The sequence below is a fragment of the Phyllostomus discolor genome, chromosome 2, assembly GCF_004126475.2.
Source record: "Phyllostomus discolor isolate MPI-MPIP mPhyDis1 chromosome 2, mPhyDis1.pri.v3, whole genome shotgun sequence".
NCBI classification, from domain to species: Eukaryota; Metazoa; Chordata; class Mammalia; order Chiroptera; family Phyllostomidae; genus Phyllostomus; species Phyllostomus discolor.
Genome location: NC_040904.2, coordinates 72,161,773 through 72,187,588, shown reverse-complemented (window position 1 = coordinate 72,187,588; position 25,816 = coordinate 72,161,773). Strand labels below are relative to the sequence as shown.

The 25,816-nt window shown below is 30.6% G+C and overlaps 1 protein-coding gene across 3 annotated transcripts in view; it reads right to left on the bottom strand.

Moving 5' to 3' along the window:
• Positions 1-25,816, bottom strand: part of CADM2 (cell adhesion molecule 2) — a 1,092,572-nt gene that overhangs the window by 319,995 nt on the left and 746,761 nt on the right. For 2 of the 3 annotated variants that reach the window (XM_028504686.2, XM_036017949.1), the window contains exon 2: positions 17,727-17,753. The exons of the other annotated variant lie outside the window; for it this stretch is intronic. In XM_028504686.2, the coding sequence (XP_028360487.1) occupies positions 17,727-17,753 (27 nt within the window). The remainder of the gene's footprint in view (positions 1-17,726; positions 17,754-25,816) is intronic. 3 annotated transcript variants of the gene reach the window in all.

The following is a 25,816-nucleotide window of genomic DNA, read 5'->3' as shown; positions in this document are numbered from 1 at the left end:
GCCTAAAATTCTCCATTTGGTAATTTTCATCTATGTTCTATAGATGACTTTTTTGTTTGGATCAGAGCGTGCCACAGAATTGCCACCTGAAACACTAGAATTTTATTAGTAGTTGAGCATTTTTTTAATGTGGAAAAGATATATTACATAAAAAACATTTAGACATGCCAGAATTGCTAGTGAGAGAAACTAACATCATTCCAAAGTATCTGTTTTGCAAAACTATTTTTCATGATGTCTTAGGGTATGTTCCTGCTCTAAATAATTATTCTTCTACATACTACCAATAAATAAAACTGCAATAAAAATAAAATTTAAAATTTGTGTTACTGAGAGCTAATTTAAAAATGCCAATTTAACTTTTTATTATCTATGAACATAAAAGTTCATCATGTGCTTTCAGAATGGATAGGCAGATCCAATCAGATCATTATATTCAGTGACCTATTGAGAGAATTTTTTTACAGTGGCTTTCAGCACAAGGTCTCAGGAAAGATTAATACATGTAGAAAGGTATGTATGCATAACATCTATGGCATGCTTTATTAGGTGAAGTTCACCCACTGGAAAAAAAAGAATACCTCTACAGGCAAATGCTTACAACCTGGCATAAGTACCACTAGATGACACCATCATAGTGCTAGTTGTGATCAATGATCAAAGCCTCTAATAAGGCAAATGTAGTAATAATATGTTTATTTTTAAATTAATGAAAATATCAGTAGGTCAGTGTGCGCTCTTAGTATTCTATAATCCAGTAATAGGAAATGAGAGAGCATTAGATACTGCTAGACAAAGCCCTTTCTGTTCCCAAACTGCTATAACAGTACTTAACATGCAATAGGTAGTCAATTTACTGGAAAAACATGTATCTTATATCCATCAAGTACTTCTAAGGAAGTAATAATTTGTAAAAATAAGTGTTTTGAATTTAGAAATTCACTACATGATTCTTTAAAACTCAAGTGATACAAAATAGTACTTTCCAGTTTTTTTTTCTGTGAGCTACAGAAAAGGATGACTCTTTAAGAAAACTAAATCATATATGTATTTTAGTTCCCACTTTATTTTTTGAGTGAAATAGTAAAATATACCATATAAATGGGGGGAATAACAACTACATTTGATACTTTAAATTTCAGCTTGAATAATATAAAGTGGCAGTGGTATAGATAGGGAATTTTCCATATGTGAGATGATTTGTCATTTGGCAACAAAATAACAAAGTCACCCTATATTTTTTCTTCTGGGGAAAATAAAGTATCTAAGACAAGAACAAGTGACTTTGCACTAATGCACTTTCCAATTATATGGAAAGATTTCAAAACTATAAGCAGAGAAGCTATTGGCTGAAACTCTATCTGTTTATACTGAAATAAAAGATGATATCTATACATCTTAGATGCTCAGGTCAAATGGTTTGAAGAATTTCAATCTCTACTTAGGACTCTATTAATTCTTATACTAGGACTGGACAAAGCTCAGAGCATGAGCCAAATAAATCCTATTAATGATACTAGTATCCCGGGTATCCCAGGAGGTGGCTATTTGAGAGAAACATACCAACAGAAACATACAAGTGCTTGTCAATTTGTAGAGAAGGGAAGGAGAACTCTAGCCCTGGACAAGAATTACTGATGCCTCTGAAGAGCTGCTACATCAGGTGAGTAGAGTTGAGCTCTGAGTATAGAGAATATGATTAGAAACTGAACATATAGATTCATATCAGATGTGGAGAATTAATCAGATCTGGAGAACTGCAGACATACTACAGAGAGCCAGAAGGGAGTTGGTTCCAAATACTTTGTAATAAGGTAATAGGGACAAATTTCTAAGGAAAAACAAACAAACAAATAAACAGTTAATCAAAGGGAACCAGCTAATGTTGTAGGAACTTAAGAACTTGAAACTCTTAAATATGGACGTAAATTCTTTTGATAATTTGAAAAAAATAACTAGAGAATCTGGTGAAAAACTGCTATACTGATACTGGAAGATTGCTTTTATTTGCAGTGAGAAAGAAAGGAGAGAAAGCAAAAAAGAAGAAAAAAAAGAGTGCAATTGGTAATGATAATATAAGTACCAAAGCATAGCAAAAATTAAAGTCTCTCAAATAACAAACCTGCAATACAGTCAGTATAGATTGAACTAATGGTCACTTAAGCAAACCATTGGAATCAGTGTCAAAAATGTGAGTTATCTGATCTCCACACTGTCAGAAAGGGTACATTATACGTGATCTATTACTGAAGTTATTGGGCCAAATGCTATTACAGTTCTCATTTGGACACATGCATGCAAATGAAGCATACAGATTATTTATTGGAAGAGCAAAACATTCTATAAAATAAAGTGAATAGAAACAGAATACTATATCACAGATATCAAAAAGATAGACTGGTTTATAAAATCTCTTAGAAAATAAAATGCTACTAACTGCATCCATTACAACTAGATTTCAATTAGAATGTGTAATTAATTTCCTTGATTTAAGTTTTCTTACCCTGATATTAATTGTATTTAGCTACTCGTTAACACCTAAAAGTATTATTCATATCAGACATGTTTTGAAGGAAAAACTAGCTGATTAAGCTAAAGCTGTTCACAAGAGTAACAATTAAACATTTTCACTTACATAATAGACCACATCTGCTCTTTGCATATGACTCTCAATAATTAAAAAAAATTGCTTTGAAAGCAAACTTCAGTGTCATATGTCACAGAATTTGATAATTCAAATTTTTTAATTCTTATTTTTCTGACATCTCTTTATTTTGAATTATCATAATAGATTGTCTTATGAGGTAGCTAATATATATTTTTTATATGTAGGCAATTATTTAAATTTTATATTTCCAGTGTTTCTTGTCTGTGACTATAAATACAATGCTTTAATATTTAAAATTAAAACAGTTTTATTATCTTTCAAAGTGAGAGCATGCTCTGACATGGTGTTCCCCACAGTAATTACAACTTTTATTTTAAAGTATTTTAATAATTTTATTGTCATATTATTCATTTCCCAGCCACAATTTTTTCCTTTAATATTTTTCTTTCTCAATTATATGTTCAAGTTAATTTCAGATCTGTTATATAAATTTACAAACTACTGATGAGGCTGAGACAGTTAAATGATTTTATAAGAAGACAAATTCTAATTTGTTAAACCAAATTAACATAAAACATACTTCTGTATATTCATTTCTCTACCAGTTTTAGAACTGATAACATGGTTAATATCTTAAAGCTTATGAACCATACTCCAATCTACTTTAAGATGACAGTTTCCTCAAAGGCTACAGAAAACTTTTCAACCACAAAACCAGCCTGTTCCTTTAAAATTTATTTTATTATGTAAATAAGTACAATTCAAAGTTGTAAATTAATAATGCAAACTTTCCATCAAGTTACTACAAAGTCAAAAATAAATGTGATAATTTAAGGCAAAATGCTTACTTCCTAGGGGTATGTTTTTGTAAATACCGTATATAGTCTTTTAAAATTAGGTTCTAAACATATTCATTTTTGCTGCTATGTATAATTTATTTTAAATCATTGAGAGATGTCTTTTATAATAATAGATTTGATTTCAAAATATAAAAATTACTGTTTTTGTCTAATGTCATATAAATTTCAATATTTTTGAAATAATCAATGAATAATTAAATGTGAATGGATTAATGTGTCATTAAATGCATTTCTAGTTGTTAGATTTTTAATTTTTTTTTTTTAGATTTATCCTCTTATTGACTTTAATGTATGCAGCGTGGTATTAACCATATACATGGTGACTATATTTAATATATTCTTATGACTTTACTTGTTTCATAACTGGACGTTTAAACCTTTTGTTTGCCTCTAGCCATTTCACCCATACTCTTACCCTTTTATGATGTATTCTCTATATCTATGAGCTTGGTTTTTGTTTGGTTTGGTTTTATTTGTTTTTTATTTTTTTAGATTCAATATATAACTGATATCATTCTATATTTGTCTTTGTCTGACTTATTTCACTTGGCATAATACCCTTAAGATCCATCCATGTTGCTGCAAATGGTAATGTTCTAATTATTTTAATAGATGAGTAGCCTTCCATTATTTATATAGTCACCTCTTCTTTTATTCATCAGTGAACACTTAGGTGGTTTCTATATCTTGGTTATTATAAATAATGTTACAGTAAACATGGGGGTATATATATATATCTTTTATAATTCATGTTTTCATATTTTTTTGAAAAGTACCCAAAAGTGGAATTGCTGGATCATATGATAGGCTGCTTTTTCACTTTGTTGATGATCTCCTTTGCTGTGCAAAGCTTTATATTTTGATGTAATCTCATTTGTTTATTTTTGATTTTGTTGCCTTTCTATTAAAATCAGATTCAAAAATCTTTGCCAAGACTAATGTTAATGAACTCATTGTCTACATTTTTTTTCTATTTTTTTATGATTTCAGGTTTAAATTAAAGTCTTTAATCCACTTTGAATGAATTTTTGTTTATGGTATAAGATAATCAGATAATTGTCTGGTTTCATTCCTTCATATGTGGTTGTTCAGTTTTACTAACATAATTTATTGAAGAGACTTCCCCCATTGCATATCCTTCTCTTTGTTATAAATTAATTGTCCATATACATGGGTTTACTTCTGGGGTACTCATTTTGTTACAGTGATCTAGCTGTCTGTTTTTATTCCAAGACCATACTCTTTTGATTACTATACATTTGTAGTATAGTTTGAAAGTAGGGAGTGTGATGCCTCCAGCTTTGTTCTTCTTTCTTAAATCTAATTTGGCTCTATGAGGTCTTCTGTGGCTTTATATAAATTTTAGGATTACTTGTTCTGTTTTTTTTTTTAAAGTCATTGGAATTTTTACAGGCATTGTATTAACTCTGTAATTGCTTTGGGTAATGCAGACATTTTAATATTAATTCTTCCAATCCACAAACATAGAATATCTTTCCATTTATTTGTGTCTTCTTCATTTTTTTTCCCATCAGTGTCTTCTAGTTTTTAGTGCACAAGTCTTTAACTTGTTTGGTTAAATTTATTACCAGTTAGTTCATTCTTTTTGATACAATTATAAATGGAATTGCTTTCTTACTTTCTCTTTCAGTAGTTTGTTGTTTGTGTATAGGAAGACAACTGATTTTTGTAGATTGATTTTGTATCTTTCAAATTTATTAAATTTTTTACTAGTTCTAATAGTTTTTTTATGGAGTTTTAGGGTTTTCTATATATAAAATCTTCTCATCCACAAATAGTCACAGTTTTACTTCTTGCTTTCCAATTTGGATGTCCTTTATTTCCTTTCCTTTCCTAATTGCTCTTGCTAGGACATTCACTAACATTTTGAATAAAAGTGGCAAGAGCAAGTATCTTTATCTTGTTCCTAATTTTAGAGGAAAAAACTTTTAACTTTTCACTGCTGAGTGGCTAGGTTTTAGAAAAGAACAATTGCTGTTTATAAGAAGTGCTATATGTTTTTTTTTATTTTCAGTATTTCTTACAAGGCTGTGAGTGTATGTGTTTACTTCTTTTATTTTCAGGAAAATAACTAGGACTTTTTAAAACTTAGGTTCTACCAACTTGTCTGCTTTATTTATTTATTTATTTTACAAAGAGAGAGGTGAGATGAATTATAATGATTGAAATAACTATAGAAGAAATACTTACTAAACACTATTTTTTCTATTATAATATGGAATCAAATTATGCTGAAATGACCATGCCAGATATATTAAATAATGTTCGAGGTTGAAAAATCTCAAGCTATTTATTAACACTTCCCAAAAAGATTGTAAGGAGTTTTAAAAGCTATCAACTATCTATCTGTCTATCTATCTATCTATCTATCTATCTATCATCTATCTATCTATCTATCATCTATCAATCTATCTCTATTGCTATATTTAAGATATAAATATAAATAATACCCATGGTTTCATAATTATATTTCACCTAAATCTAAATGTATCCCCAAGTTTTATAAAGAAGAATTATTTCTATCATGAAGAGTAACTTTTTTATTTTCAGATTAGCAAATTTAAAGTTTTCAATGAGTCAAACATTAGGTTAAATAAAAACATCTATTTGTACATCTAGGGGAAGTTGTATGCTGATATATGCAGACATTAGCTCTCCATTTTCCAGTTTCCATTTTAATGTGCTATCAGTAACTAGTTGCGTCTGCCATTATGAATATATATTATTGTGATTCCTAAACTCTATGAGATCTGATAGTATTCTCCAAGATCAGTTCTGGCTAAAGTGGAAAATGACTCTTCTTAAATTATTTGTTAATTGTTCAAGTTAAATAGTATTCCTGACTTGTATCTAGACCAAGTGTTTACTAAAAGAATCTAATGCCCATTAGACAATTATCCTGTCTTAGAAAAAAAAACAGATTACCAGGAAACAATTTTGAATCCTATTCTGCCAATATTTGTGTTTTATTTGGCCAAAATAGCAAAACAAAAAAGTAGTTAAATTAATGAACCATTTGAAGCTTATTCCATATACAATTATTACTGCTTTGATGTCACTAAAATAATGTCATTGTGAATTATAGACAAGAATCAAATGTCTAAGTAACTTTTAATTTTTTGTGTTTAAAATAGAACCAGCAAAAGTATATAATTAAGATTTGCAGTTTTTTATGACTTTCAGCATGCTATTCTTGAAAAGGGCTTTAAAAAACACAATTTTCTTCTCCCTGAATTAAGTATGTGAAAATTTTCAATAAGAATATCAATAATATAAGTAAGAATTGTATTTATGGAAATACAATGTATCTAATATTTTTTGTAATACAATTTACAATGTGTCTTTCACTTTTACTTCTGTTCCACAGCACAATGTAGATAAACTGTTTTTGTGAGCTAACATATTGACAAGATCAGAACTGCCATTCTAGTTTTCTGAGTTTTGGGCTGCAGTTTTTATGAGAATGAATATGAATAATAATAAAATATTTTCAATCTTTTATACATATTTAGAGGCAATTACTTAATTTATGTTTTTTTTCCTGGTGTTTTTTATTGTATGTTTGGAAGAATTTCCTATTCTCTTAAATCTGTCTATTTCATCCTGATATTACCACCAGTCATCTAGGCCAACCTACCAGTATTTTTTCCTGGTCTACTGCAATTTTCTAGTAAATTCAACTTATCTTTTTGTCATCCATAGTAATCTCTTCAGGAACATTCAGCAATCTCCTTCAAAGTAGAATGTAATAATACCCCACCATCTCTTTACTTATATCTATTCCCCTTTAAAGCCCCGTACTGCTTCACATTGTTCTTAGAATTAAAAAAAAAAACAAAACTGTAGCAAAACCTTCAAGGCATTGTGTAAGATATTACACTTAGCAAACTCTAAAGATTTCACCAATAAACTGTTAGAAATAATAAATGATTTCTGTAGAGTTATAGAGCATAAAATCAATATAAAAAATCAGTTGCCTTTTTTTACACCAACAAATGTCAGAATGAGAAATTGTATCCAAAAGAATATAATCCTTATAAATAAATTTAACCAAGGAGGTGCAATATCAATACAATGAAAACTGTAATATATTGATGCAAAACATTGAAAAGGACATACACAAATGAAAACATATTTTGTGTTCATGGATTGGAAGAATTAATACTGTTAAAATGTCCATATTACTCAAAGAGATCTACATACTCACTATATTTTTTGACAAAATTCCTATGGCATTTTTCCAAGAAATAGGACAAAAAATACTAAAATGTGTAGGATACCACATAATCTTGATGGCCTACAGTCTTGAGAAAGAAAAACAAAGCTAGAAACCTCACACTTCCTGATTTCAAACTATATTACAAAATTATAGTAATCAAAGGAGTATAATATTGGCATTAACACAGACACCTAGATGAACTTAACAGAGCAGAAACCCTACGCTTATGCAAGTATGATCAATTAATTTTCAATAAAATATCCAAGAATGGGAAAATACACTCTTGTCAACAATCACTAATTGGAAAATTGGAAAGTCACATGAAAGGAATGAAATTGTCTTACCCCATATAGAAAATCAGCTCAAAAGGATTAAAGGCTTGAACATAAGTTCTGAAACAATAAAATTCCTAAAAGAAGCCATAGGCTGTAAGTTCCTTGGCATTGGTCCTTGCAACAACTTGGATATGATACCTACTCTCATTTTACCCCTGGCTCTCATTGATTTCCCTACAGGAACTACACTGGCTTTCTTTTAGTCCCCTACCACCACTTTCTTGATTTGGGAAGTTCTTCCCTCTTTTCTTCGACTACTTCATTCTGACTACTTAAGCTCTGTCATGACCATCACTTCCTCCAAGAAGTCTTTCTTGTAGTTTTTTCTGACTAAGATAAATTTCCCTAAAATCAGAACTCACTGTACTATTTTGCTGCTGTTTCACGGTAGCAAATTTACATTCTTACAGGTGAATATTTGATTAATCTTTAGATTTTTTACTAAATGGCAATTACAAGTTTTTCCATAATTACACATTGCTAAATCTAATAGTAAATGCTCAGTTCTTATCTATTAAGACCATTTAACTCAGTTGAACACCACTTCCTTTTCAAAAACACTCTCCTCATCTATTTTTTTGTTCTTCTCTGGCTCCTTTGTATTTTATAATGTGTTTGATCTCTTTAACTTCACATAATTGAGAACTCAGTGATAAGGTTTTTTTATTTCTTTTCTAACTACACACATACCTTAGACAAGCTCATCCATTCTCATAGTTTTATGTATTGTACTATCAGTTGACAATGATTTCCAGAACTTTCATCTATGGTGTAGAACTTTCTCATGAATTTTATATTCATAAACAACTTCTACTTGTCATCTTGGCACTTTCAATAGTATTTCCAATTTCACATATTTAAAATTGAACTTTAATTATTTTACCCTTTTACTCCCAAAGTCTTCTCCATCTTATAACTCTAACTTTATTTTTCACTTCTTCAGGCAAAAACAAAAACAAGAGATAAAACTTTAAAATTATCGCTCTTTATATTATGTCTCACTTCTGGCAAGCAAATTTGAGTAGGTGTATTTCAAAAGAAATACACCACTTCTCACCACATTCGCTGCTACAACTCCACTCCTACCACCATCATCTGTCCCATTTTTTTCTTTGAAAAACTCTCCAACATTTCTAGCTGCAGTTTATTGTCACCAGGGCATCCAAACAGATCTTGTTAGAGCTAAATCAGAATTTTTCTCTTCTCTCAGTTTGCCAGTAGCCTTTTATCTGAATTGGGGCAAAAGAAAAATCCTTATATGACTCAAGTACTAAATACTTCTGTGATCTTCTCTGTTATCTATTATGCTAGTCTCAGACTTTTCTCACATAGGACTGTTCAATGTCCCTTAAATAAACTGTGCTCTAACTACCATTTAGTCCTTTGCTCTTACTGATCCCTCTTCTTGGAATGCTTCTCTAAGATATCCACATGACTTGCTTCCTCACCATTGATTTCTTCCTCAAATATTTCTTTTCCTCATCTTCTTGTTCAAAATTAGAACCCTCTCCCTTGTCTACTGTGTCCAAGAATTCCTATCTCATTCCTCTGCTTTATTTATTTTTTTTTCTTTATAATGCCTATCACACTATAACACATTAGTGTACAGCCATATTTTTTTACTAATATATGATGAGGTCTGTCCAGAAAAAGTTGAGCCACTTAATATAACAAGAACTGTTTGTATGGCTTCAATGTAACATGGCAGCTGAGAAAAGTGAACTGGAATGTGCACTCATGAACAAAGATAAATTCACTGTACTAGTCAGTGTGGGCAGTAGTAGTCACTGAGTGAGCATGTGCACTGTGTAGCTGTTGCATTCAAAGTGACTCAGCAAGTAGAGCAGTGAATCTGCATCAGGTTTTGCATTAAGCTTCAACATTCCTCCCTGGAAGTTATTCAAATGATTCAGAAAGCCATAGCTATGGGCAACTGGTAGTTGGCAGTTTCATCACAACAATGTGCAGCTCCTGTGTCACATCTCATTCAAAGGTTTTTGGTGAAACACCAAATCACCTGGGTGACTCAGTCCCCCTACAGCCCAGATTTGGTGCACTGTAACTCTTGTTTTTTCCCAAAACTAAAATCATCTTTGAAAGTGAAGATATTTCATACCATCGATAAGATTCAGGAAAGTATGACAGGGCAGCTGGTGATGATTGGGAGAACTGTGTCATATCCCAAGGTGCCTACTTTGAAGGGGACTGAGGCATCATTTTCCTATGTACAATGTTTCTTGTATCTTGTATCTTCTTCAATAAATGTTTCTCTTTTTCATTTGACATGGCTGGATACCTCCTGGACAGACCTATTTGCAGCAATGCTAGTGATGTTGAGTAAAGGGATAAATGAATGAATGAGTGCAAACTCCATAAAGTTTATATATTTTTATATATTTTCCCCAGTATCTTAGTTAAGTTTAAATAAAAAAAAACTTATTTTCACTCCCTTCTCAAGGATGTTCAGTAAAAAGAACATAAAAGGGATATTATTATTACAAAGTGTTTCCATGCACATGGACCATTGGTGTGGATGCAGAACACTGGCCACATTTTATTTATTACTGAATATGAAGTTTCTGACTCTGTGATTATGACATTTAATTAATAGCTATTTACATCTGGATACTCTTTCAATTGTTATAATTTTATGAGGTCATTGATACTGCTATTTTCATCCCTGTTCACTGATGTGAAGACTGAAGAGCAAGTAAGTGGTAAAGTAAAAACTAGAATCCAAGTATTCTGATAATCTTTACGAAAACTTTTAACAGTACAGTTTGTTCATGGTAAATATCTTATGCATTATGATGCATTATGATGTCAGGTCAAAGGAGTTTTCCACTGAAAGCATATACCTATAACTACATCTGAATTAAAATATGAAATATGATTTATTTTTAGTCTAATGTAATTGTCAGCCTTAGAGTATTTGATTTGACAATGCCCAACTGTTACACATTGACCACTGTATTTCTCATTATTAGAGAATTATTCTATTTGAAAACCTGTATGAAACCACAAACCTTGGGATTTTAATTATAGACTTTCTAAACCCCAACTCAGCAGCTGTAGAATGAGCAAATACCAATTTTATTAACATAATAGAATGACATGAACCAACGGAATCAGTTGAGTCCCAGAAGATTATGCCTTTTGGTTGAGATGTGTTTAGATAGAATAAAAGTATTACAATAATTTATTTATAATAGAAATTAAAATATAAATTTAAGGTAGCAACACTTAAGTCAATTTTTAATTGCTGTACAAAGTTTATTCTTTGGGTGGCAAGTGTATTCTGTTTATCCATATGTCCACAGGCAAGCTCAAGCCTGTATTTACATTTCAAAAATAAAGAAAGAAAAATGCAGTTCCATTCAATCAAGTGAAAATTAATATTCTTTTAGACTTGCAAATGGAGTATCTAAAAGGGTCTGTCCATCCTGTCCCACACTAGTTTGCATTGTGCAACATTAAGGGAGACAGTTACCCAATAGTAAATAATGAAATACTCCATACAGACAATGCATGGCAACACTGCCGTATGGTGAAAAAAAAAAAAAAAAAAAAACAGAATCCACATCAAATGAAGCTGCAGTTTAAAAACAACTAAAGTTATGAATATTTTGACCTACTGAATTATCTTGTAAAATTTTCATAAACACAAATTTTAACCCTGCTAATCTCTTCTGAGTTCAGCATTTTACATTAATTATGCCTCAAGCTTCTCTAGAACATTAGTCATTTTATTGAGAAACTAGAAATCTCCACACTTTCCCAAGAGGGATTAAGTGAAGATAACATAAGGTAATGGTTGAGAGATCTGAAAGAGAAAGAGAAAGAGAAAGAGATAGATAGAGAGAGAGAGAGAAGCAATGGAAGGAAGGAAAGAAAAGGAAGGAAGGAAGGAAGGAAGGAAGGAAGGAAGGAAGGAAGGAAGGAAGGAAGGAAGGAAGGGAGACAAGTCTACTGGGAGAATATTTTTTATCAATACACCCAACATGGTAGGTTCAAATTATTTGTTTCTGATAAATCATTATCATTATACTTGACTCCCATTTCCAACTCCAGTTCTACCTGGGTGGATGAGGCATAGGTAAATGCATTTAAATAAATAAGATTTAGGTGAATGGTATTAATTAACCTGGTATCTTTAAAGATTTTAATAGATTAAAAGCTTGAACTCAGGAGTAAGTATGTCTAATTTGGAATTGTTGCCTCACTCCTTACTCGGAGAATTTAAAGCAAATTTCTTAACCTTTTGCTTTGTTTTTCCTCATTTTCTAAAAATGACAATAATAGTATCTATCTCAAAGTCTTTTGTGAGGATTAAATTAGAAAACATAATGTTAAGTGTAATGCCTCCCACATAGTAAACATTCAAGAAATATCAGCTGTTATAATTATTTTTGTTATCTACTGTTTTAAAAGTTAGAAAAAGGCTATAGTAATAAATTGGATCTTTAAAAATAACATTGCACTGTCATATACAGCAATATCTTTGGCATTTTTCCTAGAGAAGGGAGAGGTAGAAGGCGGATTAAGAAAACAATCTCAGCACTGTCCATCTGGAGCCCTTATGCAGGTGTGTCCAACCTTTTGGCATTTCTGTACCACACTGGAAGAAGAGTTATTTTGGTCACCCATTAAATACACAAACACAAATGAAACCCAAAAAAGTCTCACAATGTTTTAAATAAATTTATGATTTTTGTTGGGCTTAATTCCTGGCCATCCTGGGCTGCATGTGGCCCTCAGGTCAAGGGTTGGATACCCCTGCTAGTGAATATGTTATAGAGACATATATTTTTAAAATTCTCTGACATATTTCTAACATTCTCAACATATTTTCTTATATCAGCCTTTCCTTGAATTTCATGGGACAAATAAACATAAGATTCAATAACAGTTTCTTGATGAGTTATTTTTGATGATGGTTTTGTAGCTGTTTTGCAGGAGTTTGAATAACACCTCACGCTTTTTAAACTGAATTCTAAACATAGCTTCAACAAAAGGAATTGTGTGATATATTCAAAAGAAATTAACATATAACTTTGTTCCTCAATGTCTTTACAGAGACAAGTTATTTTTACACTTTAAGTATTACATAAACATTTCTATGACATAATTTTCTTAATGCTTTTACTTTTCTTCTAACACTGGGTTGAAATTCTTTAATGATATCATTTATACACTTAGGTTTTTAATATTTAGATGTAAAGAAATAAAATATGTATACCTGGTAGAACATACACATATTTTATGTATTTATAATGATTACAAAGATAAAAGAATCATGAACATGAAATATTGCTGATACTTAAGAAAAGTTTTAGTTTTGGGGTTTACTTTTTACTTCATTTTTAAAATTTTTGTGTTTTTTTCATGGACATTTAAACAACAATAGCAATGATAATAATAAGTAAAATGGAAGGGTTTACTTTATGCCTTTCCTTAGTTTAACTTCTTCTTATACATCATCCCATAGAATTGCCACAACCACTGAATGTTCAGTGAAATTATTCAAACTGTACAAGTGTTCAGTGTAATAAATTGAAAAACCAGGATTTGAGCTATGTCTGTGAGAATACAAAATGGAAGTTTCTAATATATATAATGCATACAAACTGAAATATAGGTGTCTCAGGTAAGATAACACTCTCAGAATAGGTTGAATCAAAGTCTCCATTTTAACCTCTTATGGGCCTTTCAATTTACCCCTAAGGTGCAATATGATGGCAAACCCAGGATACTAAGTGTCACATTTTGGTTGACTGGCTGACTTTTCATATTTACACCAGAAGTAATGATTTATTTAACAATATTGTCTATGACTATTACTTAAATCTATTAAATTGAAATACCAATTTTCTTCGCTAAACCACATATATAATTCAATTTAGATCGCTGAGTTCTTTTAATTCTCATGCAAAATCAAAGTAATTATGTTAATTTATATTTTAGCACTGAATAATGATTGCATGATTGAATGTAATAGCTGGTAATGTAGAAATGGCATAAAATGTTACCTTCATACTAGTTGCCAAATTTTGAATTTAAAAAAATCCTCAAAAGCAGACTATATACCAAAAACATACTTACAGACTAAAACCATTTAGGAATTTTATAAGATTTTAGAATAGTAGTCATTAATATACATTTAATCTATGTTTTTAAGTTTATACTAAAATGAAATAAAATGACTTTATACAAAATATTTAGAACTACTTTAAGGTGCCTTTTTGTCTATTTCTAAGTGGCAAAATATTGATGATCTTCATTAAAATTCACTGTGATATATGATGTAGCATAAATTATGGAGTATTGAGAATTGAAGCAGAAGACAACTTAGGAACTTCTCCTAGCAAAGTCTGAGAAAGGAGTGATTTGAAGAAAAGTATTCTATGCAAAAGTTACCATCGCCATAGTAAACATTAGGATATGAGTAGGATAATTTTATCCCCCTAAAAGAAGGACAATTTATAATTAAGTGCAATAAAACTGACTCCTCATCTTTCCTTCTTCTCACTCCTTTCCATTTTTCTCTTTCCCCTCTCCCAGTTCTAGGTTTTCAGGGAAGGAATTTGATTAGATTGTTTGTTTTGCTTGTCAACAATGTTGATAAAGGTTGGTTGTAGATACACATTCATCTAGAAAATGGCTGCTTCCTTTATTCGGTAGGAAGTAAAGTTCATCTCTAAAAGAGGATGTGGAGAGCTGGACCAACATTGTGATAAGCAATCTCTTCAGGAATCAAATACAACCTGAATGAAACCTATATTCCAGAATAAGATGTAAAAGGAGACAAGACGAGGCATAGAGGAGTTGAAAAACAATAATTTCTGCATGGAGACACTAAAACCAAAGGAAGTAGAAAATCAAAAGAAAAAAATATGTATTCAGCAAAACGAAATGAGTAATATGAAGACTGGGAAATCACCATTGGATCTGACCACTGAAGAATAATTGGTAATCTTCAGAATGACAGTTTCTGCATAGATCAGAAAAGTGTTAGCTGTTAAATGATTTGATGAATTCAATCATTTTACATTTTGCCCTCAGAAATTGGTATAATAACCAATATTTTAAAAACAAGAGGGAAAATTAGGGTAATTTCCTATGACATTACTAACAATTGCAGGCTCCTAGTATACCCTCTTTTAATCTAAACAGCTATAGATTGTTTTAAGAGTCTATTTAAAATTGTAACTGAGAAGTTAATGTCAAATTTACCAGTCTATGGTTTCTAGAACATAATTTTTAAAACAAAATATGAGGATTTATTCCCATCTCCAATATTCTAGAGGCTCCCCACATTTGGATTACATAGGGCTACTTGAATGAGATAGGATTCTCTTTAAAACTTTCCCTGTTTTCCCCAGGAATATACTTTGTTTGGGCCAGGAAATGAACTATTTTTTAAGCAACCATCTGCTCTTACATTATCCTGGCTTTATTTTTCTCTTACTCACATTTTTTCCTGTTTGAAGACCATTTTCCTTGACATGGAAATGGTACAACAAAAACATTGAGTGTTTCTGTTATCTCTTCACAATCTACATTGGTCTCAATCATTAAAAATAAAATTTCTATTTCTATTTGAGGTACAGTTCAGGTTAGAAGAGTCATTTCTTGTCTCCATAAGACCTTATATATGCAAAGATATAAGCACAGGGTAAACTATGTACAAAACACCCCCTGCAGGCTTGTACACAATTGGAGAAAGAAGATTCAAATGAAATGGATAGGTGTGTGTGGAAGAGTAGGGATGGTGATGTGGAAAGCAGTAAATTGGTCACAGATATATGTACAAAGTATGTTGTAAAATCCTAACCAACTGTATTTTTGATATGACTTCACAGACACCTGTTATATATTTTATGTCTATAATTCTGCAATGGTAAATTAGTTTCTTCTACTTCATACTGTATAACCTGTATGTTACAATTTGAATTATTGTCCAGTGTTTTTAAGAACTATTGAGTGATCATAAATTTGATTATTACAAGAGATTTTATGTAATCAAATGTGGTAATGGCTCACCATCAGTCTATTGCCTATTACATTTATCAAATTCATCTCTCTCCACTTTCATGAAAACACAGGTCTTCACTCAAAACCTCTCTTTACTGCACTGAAATGAACTAAACTTATTTCTATTTCCATACCTTTACTTATGCTTTTGAGTTATATTTTCTATGCACTATTTTTTTCTGCATGTTATCCAACACTCAAGAATCAGTTTAAGCCCCACCTCCCACTTAAACCATTCTCTAAGGAGGACTCCAATCTCAATAATTCTATCACATTTACAGAAACCACATATTAGGCTAGATGTTGAGGAAACCACAAAGAGTAACCATAGATTGCTATTTTGTCCTTTAGTCCTTTATATCTTTAGTGTTCAATGAAATAAATATATTGCTAGAAAAATGGTATTTGCACACTAAATGCTTAGCCTTATTATACACAAGGAGTAGTTAACACTTTAAAGATGACTCTGTCATAGTGTTAAAACTAGCTGTAAAAATACAACTTGGGGGAGGGCAGGGTTGGAGGGAGAGGGATAATAGAGAGGATTGGTCTTGGGGTGAATCTGAATATTAGAAGTAAAGGAAATGACAAAACCACCTCGTCATTCCTTCAGACCACACACAGGAAGATGTTAGATACCGGGATATTAAAGGAAGAAGAGTCAGAAAATTCTCAATAAAGAAGAGGCAGATTGGTGAGAAGCCAAAGGAAACTGGTATTGATTAAAATGCTAGTAGCAGCAAGAAGCCTACTATTGTTTTATACATTTTACCTGACTCAGCCCTCACCACAGTCTTTTGAAGAGTTTATTGTTATTCACACTCTGTAAATGGGGAAACTGAATATTTTTATGTGTGTGTACCTATATATATTTATATGTACACATATATGACCAATAAGGTAATTGCAGTTTTACCACATAAAATAAATAAAAGAAGAAAAATATATATTTGGTTTATAAAGAGAAAAATATTAAATACATACATTGTTTTAGAGAGTAGGGCATAAACACAAACTATAAACCTATGACACAGTATCATACATATATTAGGATTCTTTCAAAAAAAGAAAGAATGACACATCAAGCCAAAAGTCTTGTTTTTTTCTTTTCAGGGAGACATTCTGGCATTACACAAGTACATCCTCCCTTGTGAAAATATAGTTTTAGAATTCTAGCAAATGCAACTTAATGCAACTGGGAAATGGAAGAAATGTCACAAATAGAAACCCACAGCTTATAATATTCATTTTTAAAGCATAACATTTTCCCTTCATATAATTCAATGAAGGCATGTTCAATTCAGAGATTTTCCATCAGTCTTATTTTAGGCTGTATTTTTTCCAATTTACAATTTTACCCCCCTGCCTAAATAAACAAAGGTCAAAGCCAAAATGTAAGTGCACAAAAGCTGTTTAACAAAGTGAGAAATAAAACAAACATAAAAATGATCCTCACAAACAATCATGCAGAGACAGACATATATCAAAAGTTGAATAATTGAAATAATGTATATTTGTATTTGTAGAAATATGTGACTAATATCTATATACTGAACTAATACCATCCTAAAAGAGTTGGTTCCATGATTTAAGTGGCCTTAGAACACTGAGCAGAAAAAATGAATCATGCAAAATGGACAGGAGCTCACCTTTAACTTTATTTTTTGAAGCAGCCGCTGTTCCAAGGAAGGATTGCACAAGAAGAAGAAAACAGGTGTATTAGATATTAGACAAAGTCTCTAATAAGAAAAAGAGATATGTTAGTACTGTTAGCTAAAGTCTAAAAAGATATGTTTATTATTACATGATTAAAACACTTTAGATGAATAGGGCCTTATAACAAAGAAAATGAGAATTAGTTCTATTCTATTAGCATATGATTAAGTTTCTTTAATAGGAAAGAATAAACTAGATGGGAGCCACACAATGCAAATTCCAAACACCATAGTCACCAATTCCTTTAAGGACTGTAAATATTTCTTTCTCTATTTCCTTCTTAACTCTGAACTTTAGATAATATTTCAATTAAAGAAATACTCATATACATAGTTTAAAATATATTTCAGATTACTTAAGTATTAAAATATAGCCCATAATATTTGGAAAAAATGATAACAAGCCACTTGCATTTACTGAGCATTTACTAAATGCCAGGAACTGAGGTTGAACACTTTCCACACATCTTCCACTTAATAGGGATAGCCTCAATAAGTAACTTTTGTTATTGTTTCACAAACATGGAAACTGGGGGTCAAATTACTTGCTGACTATGACACAAAAACAAAAACAAAGCTAAAAAAAAAATTTGGGATTTGATTCTAGGTATATTTAACTCCAAAATTTCTTACACTATTGCAACGGTGTCAAACTCATTTTCACCAGGGGCCACATCAGCCTTGTGGATGCCTTCAAAGGGCCTAATGTAATTTTAGGACTGTATAAATGTAACTACTCCTTAACTGTTAAGGAGTTGAAATTACACTGGACCCTTTAAAGGCAACTGCAAGGCTGACGTGGCCCTTGGTGAAAACGAGTTTGGCAACCCTGCACTATTGGGATTTAAGGCATTGAGTCAATCAACAGTTGCAAACATCAGGTCTATGAAGCCAAATCAAAACTGGGTGATACATTAAACTCCATCTATTTGGTATTTAGTTGACCACATAGCTATGAAACCAGAAAACTCCATTACTTTAAATGGGTTTATTACCATTAAGAAGCAGATGCTTAAGCTTATTTAAATCTAATGGTAAACACTGTTTGGGTTTTATAGTTATTACATTAATGAGGAAGTTATAACAGAACTATAGGGGAGTTCTTTACTCAAAGGAGGATTTCTAGAAAAAAATACATGATTAGAGACCTCTAAACATTTTGAAGTGATAAATTCTATTTTGATTTAAATGCTATTTAAGAATGCAGACTGACAGAGGAAAGAGTGCTTTTTCACACTCTAAATGATATTAAAGATGCAGTGGCAACCTATCCCTAAATTAGGAAATATGCAGTCATTACTTTGGCATACTGACCTTCAATGATGTTTAATTTAGATTTTAGCTGAAGTACTTATAAAGCATACATAGAGTATTTAATCTACAGTTCATCCCATCAAGCTATTTGAAGCTAAATAAAAAATTCTAGCAAATCTAGTACATGCCAGACTACTCACAGAGAATTTCGTGTTCCCAATCATGAACACAATCTTAGCATTTTTCTTCCACTAGCTCATACAAAAATGTACATCATGTTTTTAAAATAATTTTTCCAGATAAAAATATATTAAATAAAAGCAAAACTATTTCCAAAAACCTCGATTAAATCCTTAGTAAAACTCATTCAATCTCTGTTTATTCAACAGCTTTAAAATGAAGGCATATGACTTGAGAGGGAGAATGTTTACAATCTTGTTATGAAGATAAAATTCAAACTAAAAAAGCAAAGTTGCAAAATTAAACTACAAGTCATATGGTGATATTGTTGCTTACTATGATGTAACAAATAATAATATAATTTATAAATCATTTAAGTCCCTAAAATACTTAATATTAAAACTTAAATTTTAAGTTATTTTTACCAGAAAATTTATTCCTATTTAATGAATGAAATAGTTCTACTTCATTATTTTTATTATAAAGTTGATATATTTCAAAAAATTAGAGATGATATAGATTGAAAATAATATTTCATCTTTCTCCAGTATTAGCTACTGAAATAACCAATGTTAACTGTTTGTTAATGTTAGAAAAATTAATTGTGCTATTCTTAATCCAGCACCTTAGAATGCTCTGCCACACTATCTCCAGATTTTGCTGTTCTTACAAAAATTCATAGCATATATATTTGTGTGTATTTCATTTCCAAAAACAGAATAATACTATATGTCTAATATACTACTTTGCAGTTTGCTTTTCCCACAATTTCCAATACATGGAGCTCTAGCTCACTAATTTTAATAGTTGCATATATTTCTATAATATATATAAAGTATGGGACTACTTTTCTATTGATAGGCAACTAGGTTGGTTGTATTTTTTTTCCTGCTACTAACAATACTACAAGACACATCCTATGCCATATCCCTTAGGTACTTCAGTGGTGTTTTGTTTTTACAGGACAGACTTCCAGGTTATTTTCATATTTCTGTACAGAGGATCAGTGACAAAAATGAAGACCTGAAATAGTACAGATGCTGGGGTTGGAAACATTTTGAAAGAAAATATGGAAGTATTGAATGCTATAAAACAACAGGAAACAGAAAAAAAAGAGAGAAAGAGGAAGAAAAGTAAGGAATCTAGTTTTCCAAATAACATATACACTACACAATCTTTAGATCTTTTAAACCAGAAATCATTTCATTTAACATTTCTTAATATTTGTTTTTCAATCAAAAATTTAGTTTTAATTTGGCCAAAATTTTAATAGATTTCAGAAGTCTAATCAAGAATTATTATCTTTATATTTAAGGCCATACAAAGCTAAAAGACATGTTTATTATATAAAAATATTATTTGCCTAAAATTCATAGAAAATATTTTAATTAACAGTATAAAGATTTGTTTCCATGGAAGGACATTTACTTAAAATACAAATTTATCACTTAAAAATTTTAGCCTGAATTCAAAGCATTGCTAAAAGCCTTTAGAAATTTTTGAGACAAATATTAGTATCTAATCTGTAACAGATACAAGCAATCTTTTACTAAAATCACTGTATTAAAAATTAGTGAAATAAAAATAAAGAAGGCAAATCTTTACATTTCTCATTGTCCAGGGGATGAATTATTGAAAGTTCTCAAACATTAAACGAAGGCAGATAATTTTATTCTTAGATTATTGGATAGATACCAAAATAATAGAAAGGAAAACAAAGCTTTATGTCTGTTCCGTGTGTGTTCAGGCAGTAAATACTAGACTAGTCTGGTTAATATAATTGGAAAGAGGCCAGGCTACCAGGCTTGTTAGCCCAATTATAATTCTCTGAATATTCAATAAAAGAAGCCAAGATGACAGCAATACTGTCATAAATGTCATGTTCAATACTTGTAAGATTTTCCATTGTCAGCACAGCCCAATTATAAGTCAATTGTGAAGTGCACATTGCATACCACCCAAAGTGACTGAAAGTTATCTTAAAAATATAATTTTAATAGTTCATAGTTAAAATGACAAAAAAGGATATAAAGGTACTTTAACCAGAGAAAAAATTTAGATGTGACATCAACATTTCCTCATCATTTTAATAAAAGCAGCAAGTTGTGACTATGACATTATAGGTGTTCACAATATTTTTTCAGAGATGATTAGTTATAATATTAAATTTGTAATTGATAATAATTATAATATTAATAATGTGAAAATTTGCACACACAGTTTTGAAGTAAAATTGTGATTATAATAGATTCACCAGAGATATTCATAGATGGATACTGAATAGTTAGTGAATATTAGGCACCATATTAATAAGGTTTATCTCTAAAATCTCCAATACAAATTATCAAAAATTAAAAATACAATTGTTACCAATTGAATTAGTTTTGTTGAATTAGTCAGTTGTCAGTGTATTTGACAAGCACCACTATCTAATAATTTTTGAAGAATTGGTAAATTTAAAAGTGTTTCTCACAATAAAGCACAGGGCATGAGGGCATTCTCAGGGAAGTTTAGATAAATTTGAAACCCTACTTCAAAAATAACATGGCCTAGTCATATTTTCCCTGTTCTTTTAATTCCTACTACTTATTTTAAGATCTCCTGCATAGCAAAATGGTGGTATATTTTGTTAGTATTTTCAATGTATAAGAGATATAGAACATACTGTATTTGTGATTGCCTTTAGAAGTGTTTGTTGAAAAGTTATTTAGCAGTTAAACATTTCATAAATGGAGATATGAGAGACATGACTAGTATTTATTCACACAGAACTAATGCTAAAGCACCATCCATCTTTGTATTTTAAGATGATATAAATTTCTTTGAAATATCTTAATATTTTAGCTAGTGTTTTTTATTCCTCTTTCCATAGCAAACTTATAGATAAGAGAATATTCTTCCCTAACAGGAAAGTGAAACATAAACTTAGAAAGCAGTTAGCGTTTCCAAGGAGAGAGAAGTTGTCACATCTATGACTTTTATGCAGATATATTAGATATATCCCTCACCTAAAATTTATCTGCAGCAAATAAAACAAACAGAACCCAATTCCCATTGGTATATACTATAAAATCTATCTTAAGTATGAAAAGTTAATTGTTTTATACATAGATACAAATTATAAAAGAAAGAAAATACATTGCCACTACTTCTTAGGATAAGTGACTTTTTCTAGGTCACAAAGTTATCTGGTAGCAAATTTACAAAGAAATCACCATGCTTGATAAACATATGTTTTTAAATCTAGTACATCAAAATTCAATCACTAGACAATAGTATAGCAATATAGTGCTAATCAATAGCAGCTGAGTTTGATTCATTTTTACAAAGAAGTAAATGGTGGGGCAGTGGGGAGCAAGGGGGGAAAATTGGGACAACTGTAACTGAACAACAATAAAAAAAGAAACAATTCAAACATTAAAAAATAGTAAATCACACTGCTTTGAAAAGGAAAAGTACGACTACATCTAATTTATGAGACATCACATTATTATAGTCCTTTAAGATATGGATATTAAAATAATTGGAATTTAGGTAAGTTTCTACTACATTTTCCCCTTTTAAGTTTTTTTTTCCATCTAACATAAAGTTAAACATTTTTTCACTAATCACTTGAGATTTATTTAAAATAACTTTTTAGTTACCAACTGTCTAGCTACCAATTGTCTAAACACCAGAATTTTCTTGAAAGGCACATTAGAATTTGAAGATTTAAAAAAGTTTAACATTAATTTTTTTCAAAATTTTTTTCTTTCATAATAATCATGCAAATTCCAAACTAGGTTTTTTTTAAAATTTCAGAAAGAAATTGCTAAACATATTATACCCTAGAGTAAGCAATATTTGATGCATGGAAATAGCACTTCATACAAATACTTCGGCCAATAAAGAGAAAATAATAGAATTCAAAAACCACTGTTCTATAAGTCTTAGTAAGTTCTCATATGTAGGCAGCGACCACCATTCCTGATAACATCATTAAAAACAAAACTACTATGCAGTACCTGTAAAGGACACAATACCATTTAATAAGTGCTTTTGTCAAAATAATAAAATCTGAATAGGATCATGCCTCTACATTGAAATCCCAATGTCCAATCAATACAGAAAATAAATAAATTACATTAAATCAATGTGATTAGTCAAATCTTGAATGTGGGAAACCACACACAGGCTATTTTGGCATTTGATTTCCTCAGCAAATAGATTTCAGGAATAAAAAGTATCATTTGAAGGAGGAACTTCTGAGACATATCGAACAATTGTCATTTGTAGAATAGGCTGGATCCTGACTTCAGCATGAGATATTTCCTGACACTAAGTAATTACTGTTAATATTTAAGTGGAATAATAGCATTGCTACTGTTTTTTAAACTATTATTTTTCAACAAAACTAAATATTCATGAAAACTTATGTTACCTGGTATTTATTTCAAAGTAATCTTGGGATACATGCTGTTTATCATACCATCTACCTTTGTATACATAGCACCAAAATTTCTGGTAAAATTATTTAAAATATTTAATTGAATATCTAGGTTAATTTCTGTTTTAAATATTACTATTTCTCAATATTGATTCTCCCATAATATAAATAAAAACCCTTACATGTATCTATCATATATTATTATGAAAGACATGAGATACTACAAGAATAAAAGGTTCTCAATAAATAAAATGAGTGGGCATCCTTTGAAATTATATTTTATGTCTATGTTTCTAAATAGGAAACTATTTTAGAAATATCTTAAATCAACAACTAAAATAAAATATAACATTGGAGATTAGTTTCATATCATATTATTTACTAGATTTTCAGTGGCTAATTTTAATGAATAAATATAATATACATACTTAAATTATTGTCAATCACTAATATTATTCAGTTGAAGAAATGTTCCATAAACACATACTTGGAAAACTAGCTTCTGATATTAGTTACATTGGTCACATTTCCTATTTTCTAGATGTTATAATATATTTGCAGTTTTTTTCTATTAAGTAACTATCTTAATTAGTAATTTTCTACACAATAATTTATTTTAAACTATATTCTATTTCACTCATTTAAACTTACACAAAATACATGATACCATTGTGCCTATAATTAGTAATGGTAAAACAGTAAAACAATGATGTATGCTTCTTTGAAAAATTTCTGGCCAGCAGAGTTTTTTAATGGTCATGTAGAACAGATAAAGGTATGAAATTTATCTATAAGAGTTCACAATCTCCTGGCTGACGTAGTTCAGTGGATTGAGCGCGGGCTGGGAACCAAAGTGTCCCAGGTTCGATTCCCAGCCAGGGCACATTCCTGGGTTGCAGGCCATAACCCCCAGCAACCACACATTAATGTCTTTCTCTCTCTCTCTCTCTCTCTCTCTCTCTCTCTCTCTCTCTCTCTCTCTCTCTCTCTCTCCCTCCCTTCCCTTCCTAAAAATAAATAAATAAAATCTTAAAAAAAAAATAATTCACAATCTAAGACAGAAGATGATATGATAAAAATCATTTGACATTCTCTTTATGTGTATATCCATATATGTGTATATGTATATGGAAAACAATATTATGGAATTATTTTGTATAATCATATGCATGTACAACAGTTTACTCAGTTCATGTTATACCATTGGTAATTAGCACTTTTAATTTTTATCTAGGAAGGGTAACTCCTGTACTCTGTATAAGTCTTGGGAATGGTTTTCAATTTTAGAACCAAAGTATTACCTAGTATATACATTTATTGACTGATAATAGTTTTGCAATTATTATAATGGAAAACTAGAATTCATTGATGTAAAGTAAGAGAACCCACACCACCCTGGACTTAAAGTTAACCCACAGGTTTGTAGCTTCAGCTTAAGGAGGGTACTAACAGGTGATGTTTTAAGGGGGAGAAACAGAAAAAAAATGACAGAAATAATATGTCTTTATGAGATTTTTTTTTGAGAAAATGTATAGGCAGAAATATGAAACTAAGGATCATGTGCTTTTTGGCTTATGGTATTCAAGAAAATAGTTCCAAAGTAAACATAAACTCAATGTTTCCTAATTACTGATTACTAGATAATGGATTAATTTTAGAAAAGTTATCCAAATAGAGAATGTTGTTAGGAATAACTTAAGATAATGCATCTAATTTGCTCTAATATAGTTCAGGTAACCGGTTTAGTTCCCAGGGAACCCAATGGTAATCAATGTTTCACACAAAGGGGTAAGCTTTCAATAACTTGGTGTTACCCTTGGGCTCATCAACCCAATGAACAGCCCCAGCAAGGTGAAAGATGACCTGCAGAGTGCTGTGCATCAGCTGCTGATCACATACTGACTCATATTTCAGGTAGGGTCATGATTCCCTGAAATGATGTCATCCACACTAAAAGAGCTCAGACTCAGAATACACACACTTAACATACATTCAGCACTTAAGACATGTTAATTTGAAGAGCAATTAGATGTCTATTTTTAGTGCCCCACTTCTATAAATTAAATGCAGAGAATGTGATCATTTTGAAACGTCATTTTCAAATTCATTAGACATGAGATCTGGTAGTTTTTACTGTAAGACATAATTAAGGCTTCCTGACACA